The 18,731-nt window shown below is 45.7% G+C and overlaps 1 protein-coding gene across 1 annotated transcript; it reads right to left on the minus strand.

Annotated features, from left to right (window-relative positions):
• Positions 1–3,105: 3,105 nt before the first annotated feature.
• Positions 3,106–16,997, minus strand: SNX12 (sorting nexin 12). The gene is made up of 4 exons (XM_079765999.1): positions 16,719–16,997; positions 4,629–4,724; positions 3,673–3,797; positions 3,106–3,269 (listed from the first exon to the last, which is right to left on the minus strand). The coding sequence occupies exons 1-4, from the start codon at positions 16,881–16,883 to the stop codon at positions 3,167–3,169; spliced, it is 489 nt and encodes a 162-aa protein (XP_079622125.1). The 5' UTR covers positions 16,884–16,997; the 3' UTR covers positions 3,106–3,166.
• Between the last annotated feature and the right edge of the window lie 1,734 nt (positions 16,998–18,731).

Below are 18,731 nucleotides of genomic sequence, written 5' to 3' on the forward strand. Positions count from 1 at the left end.
CAGTTGGGGGTGTGCAAGAGGCAGCTGATCGATGTTTCTCTCTCATCGATGTTTCTAACTCTCTATCCCTCTCTCTTCCTCTCTGTAAAAAATCAATAAAATATATTTAAAAAAAAAAAGAATAAAGAATCCAAAAATATGAAGATAGTGTAAGGAGCCTCTGGGACAACTTCAAGCGTACCAACATCCGAATTATGCGGGTGCCAGAAGAAGAGAGAGAGCAAGATACTGAAAACCTATTTGAAGAAATAATGACAGAAAACTTCCCCCAACTGGTGAAAGAAATAAACTTACAAGTCTAGGAAGCACAGAGAACCCCAAACAAAAGGAATCCAAAGAGGACCACACCAAGACACATCATAATTAAAATCCCAAGAACAAAAGACAAAGAGAATATTAAAAGCAGCAAGAGAAAAACAGTTAGTTACCTACAAGGGAGCACCCATATGATTGTCAGCTGATTTTTTAACAGAAACTATGCAGGCCAGACGGGAGTGGCAAGAAATATTCCAAGTGATGAATAGCAAGTACCTACAACTAAGATTACTTTACCCAGCAAAGCTATCATTCAGAATTGAAGGGCAGCTAAAGAGCTTCACAGATAAGAAAAAGCTAAAGGAGTTCATCACCGCCAAACCAGTATTATATGAAATGCTGAAAGGTATTCTTTAAGAAGAGGAAGAAGATGAAAAAGGTAAAGATAAAAATTATGAACAACAAATACATATCTATCAATAAGTAAATCTAAAAATCAAGTGAATAAAAAATCTGATGAACAGAATAAACTGTTGAATATAATAGAATCAGGGGCATAGAAAGGGAGTGGACTGACAATTCTCGGGGGGAAAGGGGTGTGGGGGGTGCAGGAAGAGACTGGACAAAAATCGTACACCTATGGATGAGGACAGTGGTGGGGGGTAAGGGCAGAGGGTGGGATGGGAACCGGGTAGAGGGGAGCTATGGGGGGAAAAAAGAGGAACAATTGTAATAATCTGAACAATAAAGATTTATTTAAAAAAAAGAAATACACATGTGTTTATGTAACATATAGCACATGAACACACACACACACACACAAACACACACACACACACACACACACACACACACAATATATTCTGCCCAAATTAGCACAAACCCACAAGCTTAAAACCAACTCTCTTAAATCTGATGCAAATCATAGGTACTGAGCCCTATGGCTACTTCCTGCAAACATGCATTCATTACCTCTGAGACAAAGTCAACTGCTAGTTGCAAGGATCGTTAAATATCACTATGGGCAGCTAGAATTCTGCTTTTTTTTTAATGTAAATGAAAAACTTATTACCTCAGGAAATTCACCATGTTGTATGATTTCTGCATAATACTCAAAAATATCCTAGACAATTAAAAAAATTGGACAACAGAGGTTTGCTTCACAGTGGTTTAATATGAACAGAGTTGAATATGACATTGACAGAAGAATGAACAGTTTGCTGGATAAAAGCCCCGAGTCAGGATATATACACAGCAGAAATGGGGCCTCAGGCTCTCAGCACTTGTGCACGATGAAAGAAGAAATCTTTTTAAAAAATCAATAACAGAGGATATAAATCAAAAGGCAGCAACAACACCAATAATGGAGAGGTGGGAAAGGGAGCAGAGCCTCTCGGTAGGGGCTGCACAGCCCTGGCACAGGCTCAGCAGCTGAGAGCTGATCTATCACAGGGAACTTCAACATTTAGATGGACTCCAAATCCCATGTCAAAATCCAATCCTAATCTCTCTGATTATAATCTTGTCAGATTCAGTAATCCTTTTCCCAAGACTGTACGGAGAACTCCAATCCTTCCATAATAGGGAGTCTAAGTAATGAGCCTCCACTTTGACCTGACACCAGAGTTAACTTGCTCCCATCCTACCCCTTGGGATAGATAACAGGCCTCAGCAAATAAACCACTATCTCCTGGACAGAAGACCAGGAAAGTTGCCAGTCTCGAGAAGGTGTGTCAGACTCTCAGATTTGGGAATCCATACCCAACTGCTATCCCCAGCTCAACTTCTGGGAAGAACTTTGGAGTTCTATGGGAAGTAAGTGCAGGCAGTTCAATAACCCTGTGACCAAGCTGCGGAGGGCAGCAACAACTCGTTCCCTGAGCCTCATTCAACAGCTCAAAGTGCTTAGGAGAAGTCAGAGAATGAGTGATTTGTTCATGTGCTTCTGCCCTGTGGCAGCATTAAATGAGATGGGGGTGGGGGAGAGAATGGAAGGAAGAGAGTGGTGATGCTCTTCCTTACCACCAGGAAATACCTAGAAAATGATCCATTCCTACCTTCAGGGAGTTACCTGATAGTGGTGAGTTGCCCCCACCTCTCAAGCCACCAAAACTGCAAAGCTTAACCCATAAAGTATCGGGGCTTGGGAAGGGAGACTCTGGCCCATAATGACTCGCCTGCCGATTGGCAATAACAGGTAGCCAGAGTAGGGAACCACAAAAGAGAGGGGCTAAACAACAAGGGCTCCCCTACTGCTCTGTGGCTTTCTTCTAACTCTGAAGCAGCCATTATAATGAGCCCAGAAAATCCACACACCTTGCTCCACACAACTAACTGCTTAAATTCTAGGAGGATTACTGCCATGAAAAGCAACAAGGGGGAGAGAAAGTAACAAAAGAAACTGTGGGGGGAAACTGGGAGCAGGCCTAAAGAAAAAAAGGACAGCTTTTGGATCTCTACCACCTTCCCAAAAAGGAAAAAATTCATGCATGTAGGAAAAGCAGGGTTTTTCCCTGCTCATCATTTCTGGTTAAACCTAAGAGTAAGAAAAATCCCCTGGACTTGCAGCATCAGTATGTAGCCAAATGCCTCTCCAGCACAAGACCCCCGCCCCCGAGATTAGCCTTCTGGCGTGGGTAAATGCCCAAGAAATTGCCTTCCAGTCCAATCCTCCCACCCACCTCCAACCCCAAGCAAAGGGCATCTGCCTGTGGTTTCCCACCTCTCCTCAGAGAAGAGGTTCTAGCAGAGTGCCCACGGTGTAGTGAGGTACCAAGGAACACAATGCCAGACAGTCTATCAGGCCAGGGGATGGGCAGCCAACTTCAGATCAAAGAAAGATAGAGAGGCTTAGTGTAAAAACCAATGTCATTTCAGCAGGAAAGTAGAGGGCAAGTGGTGAAATGGGCTCCTACTGGCGCACCTTCCCGGGGACGTAATTCCTGTCAATTGCCTCCTCCTGCAGGAACATATGTAGGCAGCGTTCGTTCTGAGCCAGTGGGTGCCCGGCAATTCTATAAAGAGATCAAGATGGTTATCAGTAGTATTTGAGATGGGAGAGAATTTTCAGATGGATGGGGGTGTGGACAGGGGAGGAAGGACAAGGTCAGCCCTGAGGTTCGAGCAAGCAGCAGACAGCAACAGGACAGCACTTCAACCCTAGTGCTGTAGAGAGGAAGAGAGAAAGAGGGGTAAGGTAGGAGAAAACCCCTACACACATCAACATGCAGTGCTTTCTCAGGCCATGAGGTACAGGATCAGAATTCTGCTAAAATGAATGGAGTTTTACTGTCCAGTCACCCCACCACACAATAGGCACTACATCATATTACCCATTACAAGAGGAGATAGACTAAACACACAGAAAGACCAAGATGGAAAAAGTAGCTAGAGGAGCCCCCAGGAACTTTGGCTTACTTGTTAATAAACTGTTCGAGGCCCTGCCTCCTTTCTTCAATGAAGGACTCCTCAAAGATCCCTTCATCTCCTCGAAAAGGGAGCTGCCGCTTTAAGGCTTTCCCAGGCAGTGGTGGTACTACAATCTGCAGGGAGACGCAAAATATCAGCCACATGGGAGAACTCAGAGAGGGAATGGGATGGCAATGCACTGGATACCACATTTCCTAAGGCAGAGGGTCCATCCTATCCCACAGCCAGCAACTTGCCAGAACTAATCATGAGAACAGTCAGGATGGCTCAGGTCAAAAATTAATCCATCCCTAGCCGGTTTGGCTCAGTGGATAGAAAGTTAGCCTGCAGACTGAAGGATCCTGGGTTCAATTATGGTCAAGGGCACATACCTAGGCTACAGGCTCAATCCCTGGCCCTCATCAGGGCATGTGCAGGAGGCAACCAATCAATATGTCTCTCTCACATTGATGTTTCTCTCTCTTTGTCTCTCTCTCTCCCTTCTACTCTCTGTAAAAAAAATCAATGGAAAAATATCCTTGGGTGAGGATTAACAAACAAACAAAAAATTAAACTGTTTGGGTGGGAGGACAGGTTTACCATCTCAAAAGAAAGGAAATAAACTCCAAATACTCCTCACTTTCTTTAACAATTCACTATCATCCAAGAATCTAGCTAGGCCTTTCCTGCCAATATACTTTCAATTTTTTGCATCTATAGGAGTTAATTTGTATGACTTTACTAGCCACAAAGTGAAGTAATACTTTCTTTTTAAGATTTGTCCTGAAATTACCACTTTCAAGTTTCACAGATTATCACCCAGATCCAAATTATTGGGACTTGGTAGCTAGAGTGTGTTCACCCTCTCCATTGCCTTCAAGATTTTATAGACTCTGATCTTAAGCCCTTATCAGCCTATAGAGATCTTGTCCTCCAAGGGTGCCACACAGGGAACAGGGCCATACCTTACTATCTCGTTCCAGCTCATTTTTTAGCCATTCAAAGTCACTGTAGCGCCGCCGTACACAGGACTCCTTCAGCTTGAAGATAGGTAGGTTTGTCTACAGGGAAGGAAGAATGAAACAAGAGAGATGGTAAGTAATGTTCAGCTTGTGGTGGCCACATGTCAGAGCCACATGTACAGGTCCTAATGAAGAAATAACTCCTATGGACCATGCTCCTATAACCCTTTCAAAACAGCACCAGATGAATATCAATCCTTACCACATCCAGGCTTGTCACAGTTGGTGATTAAAAGTCCTTTGCTGCTTAGAATTTTTGCAACACACTTGAAGTTATATGTAAACTAGAGGCCCGATGCACGAAATTCGTGCAAGAGTAGGCCTCCCTTCCCCCGGCTGCCGGCACCGGCTTCCCTCTGGCACCTGGGACCTGGGCTTCCCTCTGGCCGCTGGCAGGCACTCAGGACACGGGCTTCCATCACAGCCCCGGCTTCGTCTGGAAGGTCATCCAGAAGGACGTCTGGTCTAATTATCATATTACCCTTTTATTATTATAGACTAGAGGCCCAGTGCATGAAATTCATGCACTGGAGGGTAGAGGGGGTTTCCTCAGCCTGGCCTGTGCGCTCTTGGGAGAGTCTCCTGCCACCGCCGCTGCGCTCACCAGCCATGAGCCTGGCTTCTGGCTGAGTGGCACTCCCCCTGTGGGAGTGCACTGACCACCAGGGGGAAGCTCCTGCATTGAGCGTCTGCCCCTGGTGGTCAGTGCACATCATAGTGAACGGTCATTCCAGTTGTTCCCCCGTAATAGTCGCTCAGGCTTTTGTTATATACACTAGAGGCCCAGTGCACGAAATTTGTGCACAGGGGAGGGGAGGGTTGGCCCTCAGCCCGTTCTGCACCCTCTTCAATCTGGGACCCCTCAGGGGATTTCCAACTGCTGGTTTAGGCCCAATTCCTGTGGGCCTAAACCGGCAGTCGGACATCCCTCTCACAATCTGGGACTGCTGGCTCCTAACCGCTTGCCTGTCTGCCTGCTTACCTGATCACCCCCTAACTGCTCCCCTGACAGCCTGATCATCCCCAACTGCCCTCCCCTGCTGGCCCGATTGCCCCCAACTGCCCTCCCCTGCCAGCCTGGTTGCCCCTAACTGCCCTCCCCTGCCAGCCTGATGGCCCACAACTGCCTTCCCCTGCAGGCCTCGTCACCCCCCAACTGCCCTCCCCTGCTGACCTGGTCACCCTTAACTGCCCTCCCCTACAGGCCTAGTTGCCCCCAACTGCCCTCCCCTGCAGACCTGGTCACCCCCAACTGCCCTCCCCTGCCAGCCTGATCACCCACAACTGCCCTCCCCTGCTGGCCATCTTGTGGTGGCCATCTTGTGACATGAGGGCAGCCATATTGTGGCAGCCATCTTGTGATGACGTGAGGGCGTCGCGTGATGGTTAAATAAATATGGTATGCCTATACAGTGGAATACTATACAACAATGAAAAGAATGTGAAAGCCCTCGCCACTTTGACTCAGGGATTACAGTGTCAGCCTTCAGACGAACTGAAGGGTTGCAGGTTCCATTCCAGTCAAGGCCATGTACCTTGGTTGCAGGCTTGATCCCCAGCCTCCTGGGGTGTGTACGGGAGGCAACCAGTCGATGTGTCTCTCTCACATTGATGTTTCTCTTTGTGTGTCTCTCCCCCTACCTTCCATTCTCTCTAAAAAAAATCAAGGGGAAAAAAAACCCTTAGATGAGGATTAACAACAACAATTTAAAAAATGTGAAATACTGTGCCAGTATGGAGAGATATTAAACATTAAAATCAAGGTACAGCCCAGCCGGCGTGGCTCCATGGTTGAACATCGACCTATGAATCAGGAGGTCATGATTTGATTCCTGGTCAGGGCACATGTCCAGTTTGCAGGCTCGGTCCCCAGTGGAGGGCATGCAGGAGGCAGCTGATCAATGATTCTCATCATTGATGTTTCTATCTCTCTCCCTCTCCCTTCCTCTCTGAAATCAACAAAAATATATTTTTTAAAAATCAAGGTACAGAACAGCATATATAACTTTCCTCTATTTGTGTTTTAAAAGGGATTTGTATAAAAATTAATTCAAAATGGATCAAAGACCTAAATAGAAGATCTGAAACAATAAATTACATAAAAGAAAAAATAGGTACTAAACTCATGGATCTTGGTCTTAGAGAAGATTTTACAAGTTTGACCCCAAAGGCAAGAGAAGTAAAGGCAAATATCAAACTAAAAAGCTTCTGCACTGCAAAAGAAACCACCAACAAAACAAAAAAGTAAACCAAATGGGAGATGATATTTGCAAACAACAGAGCTCCGACAAAGGGTAAAATATATATATATATATATATTTATATATATATATAATGCAAATTAGGCCGGGACACCGTAACAGTCACGACTGGTCAGGAGGAGGCTGCGCGCGCAGGTGAGGCCCGGAGCGGAGACGGAGACAGAGACAGGGGGGCCTGCCTGAGCTGCCGTGCCACTACGCCGGCTCGGGCAGCCCCAGAGTGGACACAGGCAGGGGGCAGGGGGCCCTGGGGCAGAAGTCAGGTCTAGGTCCATGGCGGCCAGCGCTGCGAAAGTCAGGCCCGGGTCCCAGCCGCCCGCAGCAGCAGTCAGGCCTGGGTCCGTGGTGGCCTGAGAAGTAAGCAGAGGACAGACCACTGAGGGTCTTATATACCATAGCAGAGAGCTTAGATTTTATTCAACAGAAGGAGGAAAAGTGAAGAATGTCAAGCATGGGAGCATCCTGGTCTTGCTTTCATTTTAACCTTTTGCACTCGGATGTCGAGTGTGACTCGACATGGTTAGCATCGGTAGCAGCTTGAGAAAAAAGCAAGCAAGTGCAAAGGGTTAAGTAAAACATTCTGGTGGCTGTAGGTAGGATCAATTTAGACAGCTGCAGTGTTTTTAGGCCCAAGAAAAAGAGAGACTGGTGTTGGGAACTAGGACTAGACAGAGGCAGTGGATCAGAGACATATTTATGAGCTATTTGGCTGATTACACAGGGATGAAAGCAAACAAAGCAAATGGTATTAGCCCAGGTTTTCCAGTTGGGGCAACTTCATTGAATGGGTGATTCTAATAGTTGGGAGAAGGAATCGAGGAAAAGGAACAGTGTAAGGGAGCTTGCTTAGTTCAGCAATAGCCAAACAATTAGGACAGAAGACAGACTTAGTGCTCTTTCTTTGCTGCAACGTTTGTTTTTCTGCCTTCAGCCACCACCATGTAAGGCTAATGTGCCATCTTTTCTCCTAATCTAGGATATTATCTATCTAATACACATTCCTATCACCTAAATTAGCTTTCCTGCATGATCCCTTAAAAATACTTATCGAAGTCATTCAATGCTCTGTGAGTATGGGGACTTTCAAGATGTGGAAACATTATGAGCCTATATAGATTGATAAAGAGATTTTGGGTGCTCAATTTTTAACAATAAAAATCAAATACTGAATGTGGTTATGCCAGAGGCATAATTTTAATGAGCCAATGTCTCTTTACTGAAGTGTCACACTTCAAAAGAGATTCTCTCAAATAATACAATGCATAACACTCATCTGGGTTGCCTGTTAAAATGTAGGACCACACCTTGAAAAACACTCCTTCTAGAGCTCATTTTGGTGGATAAATCTCCCTCCAAGCAAAGCAATCCTGTATAATAAAAGTGTAATGTGCAAATCAACCGAACAGCGGAACAAGCGGTCAGTGGGGGAGCAGGGCCAGCGAGCAGGTGTCACCAGGCCAGCCAAGGCGCATGCCAGTAGGCAGAGGGAGGGGACGGCGATGGGGTGGGGGTGGGGGGCGGCAACCAGCGGCCGCAGGGCAATTGGGGCTGGCACCATCCCCTGATGGCCCACCTGGTCGCCTCCTGCAGAAGGAGGCTACAGGAGGCAGCAGCGGTGGGGCGATTCGGGGCAGGGCCACCCAGCACCATCCCCAGATAGGCCTGCTGGGGTTGCCTCCCGCAGAGGGAGGCCACCAGTGGCCATGGCACAATTGGGAGTGGGGCCAGCCACTTGCTGCCCACACCATCCCGATCGGCCCGCCGGTCACCTCCCACAGAGGGAGGCCAGACTATGGCTTGGGCCCGCTCCCCACTCCCCTAGGCCATCAGTAGGACATCCCCTGAGGGCTCCCAGACCGTGAGAGGGGGCAGGCTGGGCTGAGGGACCCCCCCTCCTCCCCCCCAGTGCATGAATTTCATGCACCAGGCCTCTAGTCCAAAATATATGAAGAACTCAAACAACTCAACACCAAACAATCCAATTAAAAAATAATGGGCAGAGGACCTGAACAGACACTTCTTCAAAGAAGACATACAAATGGCCAACAGATTATGAAAAGATGCTCAACTTCACTAGCCACTAGGGGAATGCAAATCAAAATTACAATGAGATACCACCTCTCACCTGTCAACAAGACTACTAATAACAATGTTGGAGAGGTTGTGAAGAAAAAGGAACTCTCATTCATTTCTGGTTGGAATGTAAACTGGTATAACCATTGTGGAAAACAGTATGACAGTTCCTCAAAAAATTAAAAATACAGTTAACATATGACCCAGCAATCCCTCTTCTGATTATCTACCCAAAAAAAACTTGGCAAAGTTTTTATTTATTGACAAAGATATACACACGCCTATGTTCATTGCAGCACTATTCACAGTGGCCAAGACAGGGAAACAACCAAAGTTTTCATGAAATACTGCCATTTGGGACAACATGGATAGACCTTGAGAATATTATGCTAAGCGGAGTAAGTCAGTCAGAAAAAGCTAAGAAACAACCATATGATTTCACTCATATGTGGGATGTAAAAGAAACTCATGGGCACAGACAACAGTATGGTGATTACCAGAGGGAAAAGGATGGGAGAGAGGTTAGTAAAGGGTTAGAGAAGCCAAATATATGGTGATGGAAGACTTTAGGTGGTGGGCACACATGCAATATACAGATCCTGTATCATAGAAATGTTCACCTGAAACATGTGAGCTTATTAACCAATGTCACCCCAATAAATTTTTTTAAAAATACCCTGGCCAGTGGGTTCAGTGGTTAGAGCATCGGCCAATGCACCAAAGGGTCTCTGGTTCCATTCCCAATCAACCCACATACCTGGGTTGCAGGTTTGATACCCAGTCATATCGATATTTCTCTCTCTCTCCTTCCCTCCATCCCTTCCACTTTCTCTGTAAAAAGCAATGGGAAAAAAATCCTTCTGTGAGGATTTTTAAAAAGTAAATAAAATAAGGGATTTGTATATATGCATATATTTATAATTATGAATAAAAATATTTATGAAAAGATACTGCTAATAGTGAGTGACTTTGAATAATAATATTAGACCAGTGGTTGGCAAACTGCAGCTCGCGAGCCACATGCGGCTCTTTGGCCCCTTGAGTGTGGCTCTTCCACAAAATGCCATGTGCGGGCGCGCACGTACAGTGCGACTGAAACTTCGTGGCCCATGCGCAGAAGTCGGTTTTCGGCTCTCAAAAGAAATTTCAATCATTGTACTGTTGATATTTGGCTCTGCTGACTAATGAGTTTGCCGACCACTGGATTAGACAATTGAAATGGCTGGGTCACATTTTTCATTGTACAATTTGAATTTATCATGTGCAGGTATTACATTTTCAATTGAAAAGTGAATTTAAGTTCCCTGTAAGGAACATGAGATAAGCACCTCAAAGGTATGTCTTCCTCTGATTTTCCTGTCCAAATCTTCTCCATTCTACAAATTCCAGCTCAAGTCCACTTTATCTGGGAAATCTTTCCTGTCAATACCAGCTTAATTTATTGGCCTTCATTTTCCTATGAATTCCTATGACAATTATACTAGTACTTTATTTTTTAATCATTTTTGACAATTATACTTTAGTATTAAGTACTCTAGTTTTATGTATCACTAGAGGCCTGGTGCACGAAATTCGTGCATGGGGGGGGCGGTGTCCCTCAGCCCAGCCTACACCCTCTCCAATCTGGGACCCCTTGAGAGATGTCCAACTGCCCAATTAGGCCCGATCCCACCTAAACAGGCAGTCGGACATCCCTCTCACAATCCAGGACTGCTGGCTCCCAACTGCTCACCTGCCTGCCTGCCTGATTGCCCCTAACCGCTTCTGCCTGCCAGCCTGATCACCCCCTAACCACTCCCCTGCCAGCCCAAGTGCTCCTAACTTCCCTCCCCTGCTGGTCAGGTCACCCCTAACTGCCCTCCCCTGCAGGTATTGTCACCCCCAACTGCCCTCCCCTACTGGCCCAGTCACCCCTAACTTCTCTCCCTTGCCAGCCTGGTCACCCCTAACTGCCCTCCCCTATTGGCCCGATTTCCCCTAACTGCCCTCCCCTGCTGGCCTGGTCGCCCCCAACTGCCCTTCCCTGCAGGCCTGGTCCCCCCCCCCAGCTACCCTCCCCTGCAGGCCTGGGTCCCAACTGTCCTCCCCTGCAGGCATGGTCACCCCCAACTGTCCTCCCCTGCTGGCCTGGTCACCCCCAACTTCCCTCCCCTGCCGACCCGGTCCCTCCCAACTGCCCTCCCCTGCAGGCCTGGTCCCTCCCAACTGCCCTCCCCTGCTGGCCTGGTCGCCCCCAACTGCCCTCCCCTGCTGGCCTGGTTGCCCCCAACTGCCCTTCCCTGCAGGCCTGGTCCCCCCCCCCCCCCAGCTACCCTCCCCTGCAGGCCTGGGTCCCAACTGTCCTCCCCTGCAGGCATGGTCACCCCCAACTTTCCTCCCCTGCTGGCCTGGTCGCCCCCAACTGCCCTCCCCTGCCAACCCGGTCCCTCCCAACTGCCCTCCCCTGCAGGCCTGGTCCCTCCCAACTGCCCTCCCTTGCAGGCCTGGTCCCTCCCAACTGCCCTCCCCTGCTGGCCTGGTTGCCCCCAACTGCCCTCCCCTGCTGGCCTGATCGCCCACAACTTCCCTCCCCTGCTGGCCATCTTGTGGTGGCCATCTTGTGGCAGCCATCTTGTATCCACATGGGAGCAGCCATATTGTGTGTTGGAGTGATGGTCAATTTGCATATTACCTCTTTATTATATAGGAGGATGCTCACCTTGCTACCTAACTATAATTTCATTGAAATCAAAAGCCATGATTACTTCTGCATCCCCTTAAATACAGCTATACAAGGTATTCAATAAGTATTCAATTGATTAATAGAGGCCCTATATGTTTATACTCTCCTCGTCTAGACAGTGCAGCAGAAATAGCAATTACATTAAGTTAGCTAAGCATAGCTTACTCCCTGATATAAATCAGCTTATTCCCACATCTTAATCATTGAGAATTTTCCTAAGACTCTAATGGCAACACGGATCCTCAACAAACAAAAAGCCCTGATTCTAACTCTTGTCTAGAAGCTCCAAATGGAAATGGCCAACCACATGTATTAATGCTGACTATATTTCCTACCAGCCAATTCAGATCAGCAGATGGAAATAAAAGGAACTAATTTATCTTTCTCCACAACGGCCTCAGATCAGGAATAGAGCATCTTGGAGCTATGCTAGAGCTTCATACAGTCCTCACTACATCATGCTTTGTAATCCTCAAGCCTGGAAATTACCTTTTCAGGATCCAGGTCTAGGTATAAGTCATCAAAAGCCAAATAACTGGCCAATATACATAAGTTACAAGTCTACCCAAGGAATGAATGTCAATGAGTTAAAGTAGAGTGGATACATATAAAGTAGTATTTTATTATCTAAACTGTCTTTTAGAAGAATAAATAAGACACTGGAAACAGTAGTTTCTTCAGAAAGAAAAACCTTTGGAGGGCAGAAGAAGGCTTAATTTTTATAGCATATCTTTTTTATATCTTTTCATTTTTGTACTATGTACCTGCAAGAAAAATATATATGTATCAAATCATCACATTATAAAAGTTAAGTTTATACAATGTCAATTATATCTCAATAAAACTGGAGGGGGGTGAAATAATCCTGCAAGAAAAGAAAGCTAGCTTGGCCAGTGTTGCTCAGTGGTTGAGCATGGACCTATGAACCAGGAGGTCACAGTTCCATCCCCAGTGGGGGTCGTGCAGGAGGCAGCTGATCAATGAGTCTCATCATTGATGTTTCTACTCTCTCTCCCTCTCTCTTCTTCTCTAAAATCAATAAAAATATATTTTTTAAAAAGGACAAAAGAAAAGGCTGAGTAGATTCTTCCCAGACAACCAAACCACCCACTACCATTCTGTAAACGTCCTCCTTTGACTCACAAAAATGCTGTTCTTTCCCTACCCTCCACAGGATGGTGACAATAATGCCTTTCATCTCAGCACCTAGCTGTCTAAGGAAGGGGCTATGTTCTAGGACTAGAGGCCTGGTGCATGAATTCATGCATGGGTGGGGTCCCTCAGGGTGGCCTCCCTCAGGGTGGCCTGCAGAAATCAGGCCCCAGCTTGCACCCCCAGCCTCGCAGCCCCACAGCCCTGCCTGGCACCCCGCCTTGGCCTGCCACCACCCCCTCACCTGCTGGGCGATCGGGGCTGGAGGCCGCCCCGCCCGGCTCCCTCAGCACCTGGGAGCCAGGCAGCGGCCCCGCCCCCCCCCCAACCGCTTGCACCCACCTTGACCTGGCACCGCCCGCTCACCTGCTCTACCATCCCGCTGTGGTCCCACTCTCGTCAGGGCCCATTGGGGCCAGCAGGGTCTCCACTGCCGCCCACTGCCAGCGCCACGTCACTAACACCCACCATGTTCCACGCTGCCCCCTGGTGGTCAGCGCACATCATAGTGTGAGGTTGAACTCCCGATGAAACTTCTGGTCGAACAACCGCCCAACGGGAGAATTTGCATATTAGGCTTTTATTATATAGGAGGACAGCTTCCCAGCTCCAACCTACAAATCATGACAGGATTGTGTAGTATAGGTTATAGAGTCCTTTGGCTCTGATCAACACAGTCAACAGATAGGAGAGAAGATGAAAAGTTCAAGTCTGCAGGACAAACAACATTTGAAAATTTCCATACACATCATGTCAAGTCACCAGGACACCTCTCCAGACTCTTCACTTCTTTGGGGGAATGGGAGGGAAAGAATTCTTTATGGAGCAAAATGAAAGAGAACAGCTTTTATACAAAGAAAAAAAGTCAGTGCCATCTGCTTCATCCATTCACAATGCCTAACTCCCAAAGTCCTACTCTCTGAATCTCATGCACTCTATAATGCCTACCATGATCAATCATTTAAAATAGCAATTTAAAACCAAATTATTTTAGCAACTTTTCCCCAAAACAAAATTCAAAACATTAAAAGCCTCTATAGCAAGCATATCAAACTCGCGGCCCAAAATGAATATTTTTGGGGCCCAAACAACATAACAGTATGTAAGAAATATTTTAATAAAAATCTCTAACTTAATTTTTACAATATCCTGTTATACATAATTATTAATAACAAACTACATCGTTTGCTAATGACTGATTACTATAATCATGTTGCATTCATTTCCCTTAAGTGCCTTACACACAGGCGCACCATTTCTCTCCACTAATACTAGCAGCGAATATTTTAGCAGCCGATTGCCACATCATTAGTCTTATACTGAATTGTTTGGTGTGCGCAACAGGAAATATTTCACTTTCAGAGAACAAGAAAAATAAGTTTATTTGCATTACGCTTATTAATTTGTGCAGTTATTCAGTGTCTGGTAAGTTAATGTTCAAGAAAAAATATTAATTTTTATTAAAATAGTCTATTATTTTATGTCAATGATTACTCATTTATTTTAGCCCTTTGTATTCAGCATGTCTATTGAAATAAACCTATGTTTCTATGAAAATTGAAGCTTTTGTTTTTTTTTGTGGCCCACATAAACTTAAACCTTATTTGGCCCGTGTTAGCCTTTGAGTTTGACATGCTTGCTCTATAGCTATACATACTCACATAAACAACACAAATTAACTCAAACCCACAGAACTAGGAACTGCCACCAACCCTATTATCGTCATATAATTAGAAATTGTGGAAAGGAATGATAAAAAGCTTAGTTGGTAGAAAAACTCTGCACACTAAAGTTTTGCGACTAAGCATTGCCAAAGAAACTACAAAGTAGTGGAAAGAGTATGATAGGCTTTAGAGTCAGACAGAACTTGGTTCATATCCCAGCCCTGCTACTTATTAGCTATGTGTACTTGGGCAAGTTACTTAAGCTGCATTCCTCCTCAGTTTCCCATGTGTAAAATGTTTTTTTGTAAAGATTTGGAAACTAAAACCTAATTCAGTGCCGGGCACATAGTAGGCATTAGATCTGAGGTTCTCAACCTTTCTAATGCCGCGACCCTTTAATACAGTTCCTCATGTTGTGGTGACCCCCAACCATAAAATTATTTTCATTGCTACTTCCTAACTGTAATTTTGCTACTGTTATGAACCGTAATGTAAATATCTGTGTTTTCGACCCACAGGTTGAGAACCGCTGCTGTAGAGCCTAAGACCATCGGAAAACACAAGATGTTTACATTACGATTCATAACAGTAGCAAAATTACAGTTAGGAAGTAGCAATGAAAATAATTTTATGGTTGGGGGTCACCACAACATGAGGAACTGTATTAAAGGGTCGCGGCATTAGAAAGGTTGAGAACCACTGCATTAGATGAACAGTCCCTGTTGTTATTATAATGCCTGAGGTAGAGAGCTGGTTCATCCAAAATTCCATAGCTGAACAAGTTATACCCAGGCTTACTAGCTTTTACCATATTTTGAGGGATCTAAGTTCCATTCTTCCCCAAAAAGATGGTTTCAAATAGCTCTTGTATAGATGAGTTGTCTTTTTTTTTTTTTTTTTTGCTATTCGTTTTTCTTTCTTCAGTTTGAACTTTATCAAACTTGGAATTTGGAGATCATCATTTCTCAATTAGATTTCAATGGCCAGGTAGGAGAGCAAATGCTCTCTTTCAATTCATTCATTCAAAAATGAAAACACATACACTCTTTTAGGTCTTCAAATGCTGTTTGAGCAGCATACTGTCCACAGAGAATATTCTGGCCCTCTAGTCTGAGAAGAAAACATAAGGAGAATTAGAAAAGGATTCTCAAACTTTTTTGCCTATAACCACTTCAACTGGCAAAGAACCTGCAAACCATGTACTCTACCTGCACATTCCATCCTTGCATTGTGGACTAAGAACTGGAGAATAAAGTACACTGGAAGAAGCCACTACTGGGGCAGTCCTGAAATTCATAAATTAAAGTAACTACAGACCAGGGTCTGAATCCAAAGGTTAATCTAGGACAGAAAGGGCAAATGGCCATTCATATACACACACAAAAACCAACAACTGAAAGCCAATAAATATTGAAATGAACATTCTGTATACTTCAAATCTAAAGGTGAAGCACAGCATGAGAGCAGCGACTGACAATCCACCAATCCCAGTGCAAGGGCAGGTGGTACCTGAGAAAACTTAAACTGAAAACACTTCTCCTTCAGATGCTAATTCTACACAAGTCTGGGAAGCACTCAGTCTCAAGGAGACTCCCTTTATTATTCCTGCTCCACAAAGCCCACTGTCTTTCCTGGAATCTTATCTTCCCTTTAATCCAAGCTTTGCTTAACTTTATCAGCTCAGGAAGACCTCATTAGGAAGAAGCCGGGCCTTCCAGTCCTCCCTCTTCAGACTAACTTCCCACAACCTAATTTAGTTAGGGGTCCCAGCGATATCTCACCTTGGCTTTCTATCCTCCATCCCTCTTCCACGTTTCCTTCCCTCCTCTGTTGCTACAGTCACGATTCCTATTTCCTTACATTGCTCACTCAAGCTTCTCCATCCACCCCACCGTGTCTGACCATGCTTCACTTCTTGCTCATGGGTACTTGTTTTCCCTCACCCCGGTCTGATATCCCCTCAGGTTTTTTGTAACCTCGGATCACAACCGAATCTGCAGACCTCCCTCCAAACCTATTCAGCCCCGAGCCCCCAAAGACCCCTTCAAGCGTCTTCTGCACCGTTAGGAGCCCCCGCGGCAGTCTCCCCCCCCCCCCCCCCGCCCTCCCCGCCCAGCTGGCCGGTCCTCCCCTCAGCTGTCTCCCTCACCCCGTGACTCACCCGCATGCGAACCTCATAGGTGGTGAAGCGCGCGCGGCCCACGCCCACCGTCTGTGGATTAAAGATGTCGATCTCCAGGAAGTTACTTGGCGGCCCATAAGCGTCGGTCAGGTCCTGTGGCTTCGAGTTAAGGCGCCGAGTGTCAGCTACGGCAGTGTCCGACATCTTCCCGAAGAAGAGACCGGGACCACGGAAGGGGGGGTGGGGGACACAGGCCGGAGGCAGGAGCGCGCAGGGCCCCTCCCGCTTGCAAAATAACCAGCCAACCCACGGACTGCGGCACCGCGCACGCGCGCGCCCACGCACTACGTACTCACGTACGCGCGCGCACGTCGCCCGGCCCCAGGGCCGACACTGACTAGCAACCTTGCTGAAGGCTGGGAGTCCTGTACTGCGGAGACTTCATTCAGACTTCCAGGCGGTGTTTGTGGCCCAGAAGGCGCCACTCAGTATCCTGGGAGGTACTACTGCTCCTCAACCCAAGAGATTGTCTTGGACTGGGCATGTATCAATCAGCAGTGGGCACTGCCCTGCACGCTAGGGTCCGACAGTGATAAGCCGAAACCCCTTGACCTGAATAGGTCAGGGTTTTGTGTGAAAGTAAAGGGTGGTCTCCAGAGAATGGGGTCCCAACAACAGTAGTGAGAACCTAAAACGCAGCCCTGCTTCTCGTGCCACTGATAGTTTCAGTTCCTGCCATGGGCAGTTGAGCGCTATCTTTGGTACCAGGGAAGCAGCGAGGATGGGGTGAACAAAGATGATTTCTTATTCTCACTTTTCAGGAAAATTTGGGCATATCTTCATCCTCAATTTGTGGCCACATAAAAGTGAACCCAAGCTGTATTCAGATATGTTTCTCAGCAAATTGAGGGCATTTATTTCATACTTTCTATCTCTACTCTGCAGAACTCCATACTTGGCACTATGAGGTTACTTGCAGCCCATAATGGAGATAGAATACATGTCTACGTGAGAATGTCTATAGAAACATGAATATATGACTAACTTACATATGGTCCACATGAAGGAGTAGTGCCCCACATTAAGGGTGGTGATTTTAGGTCATTCTTTTTCCCTCCCTGCACCTGCCTTCTTCTGCTCAGAAAAAAATGTCTTGTATCACTGATGGCTGAAATTCTTTCAACAGAGTACAAGGCCCTATAATGTCACAAGTTATTTAATTCAATTTAACCAATATCTATTAAGCAACTACTATGTGCCAGGCACCATGCTAAACACTAAAGACCTAGAGTTGAATAAGAGAGTCACTGCCCTCAAAGAGTTAACATTCTAGAAAAGGAGAGAAGTAAATAAAACTAATATAATGTGACAAATACAAAATAAGTGAATGTTCAAAGCAGCACATAGGACATGAATAATTGGAGGAATTAGGGAAGGCTTCCAGGAGGAGGAAACATCTGAGTTTGACACACATGAAAACACATAAAGGATAAATCAGAGTGGAAATAGGGAAAGATAATTTTCTGCAGATGGAGTAACATGCAAAGTCATCTGATAAGCTACAGCATGATTATTTTTAAGCAATTATCAATTCAAAGGATGTTATGGAAGTTCTTAGAGAAGTAGGCTGGCTAGGGATGGGCAGATGAGAGTGATCCTTCTTTATTAAGCAAAGTATCTCTGGCTTTATGATGTAGGTGATAGGGAGACACTGAAGTATCTCCACAGGAAAAAGACATGATCAGATTTGTGTTTTACAAGGATTATTTTTCAGGCAACATGGAAGATACATTTGAATCAAATGTGACTAATTATGAGAGCATCGCCAATAACACTTGGAATAGGTGGTGACTTCGGGAATGGAGAAAAGGGAAGAGATAGCACTGAGATGGAAGAAATAAAATAGATAGGACTTGTATCTGAGTAGACGTAGTATAGCGCTTAAGCATATGAGCTATGGACTTAGGTTATGTGGGTTTAAAGCCCTGTTTCCTAGCTGTATAACATTGAGCAAGTTATCCAAGCAGTTTTCCTCAGCTGTAAAATGGAAAT

The sequence above is a fragment of the Cnephaeus nilssonii genome (assembly GCF_951640355.1).
Source record: "Cnephaeus nilssonii genome assembly, chromosome: X".
Lineage (NCBI taxonomy): Eukaryota > Metazoa > Chordata > Mammalia > Chiroptera > Vespertilionidae > Cnephaeus > Cnephaeus nilssonii.

Bases quoted from the DNA above. Each gene is read 5' to 3' on its own strand.
- SNX12 (XM_079765999.1), bottom strand. From the start codon at position 16,883: ATGTCGGACACTGCCGTAGCTGACACTCGGCGCCTTAACTCGAAGCCA. The intron at 3,798-4,628 runs GTATGGCCCTGT...GTCTCCCTGCAG, and splicing joins AGCTGGAACGAGATAGTAAG to ATTGTAGTACCACCACTGCC. The intron at 3,270-3,672 runs GTAAGCCAAAGT...ATCTCTTTATAG, and splicing joins CTCGAACAGTTTATTAACAA to AATTGCCGGGCACCCACTGG.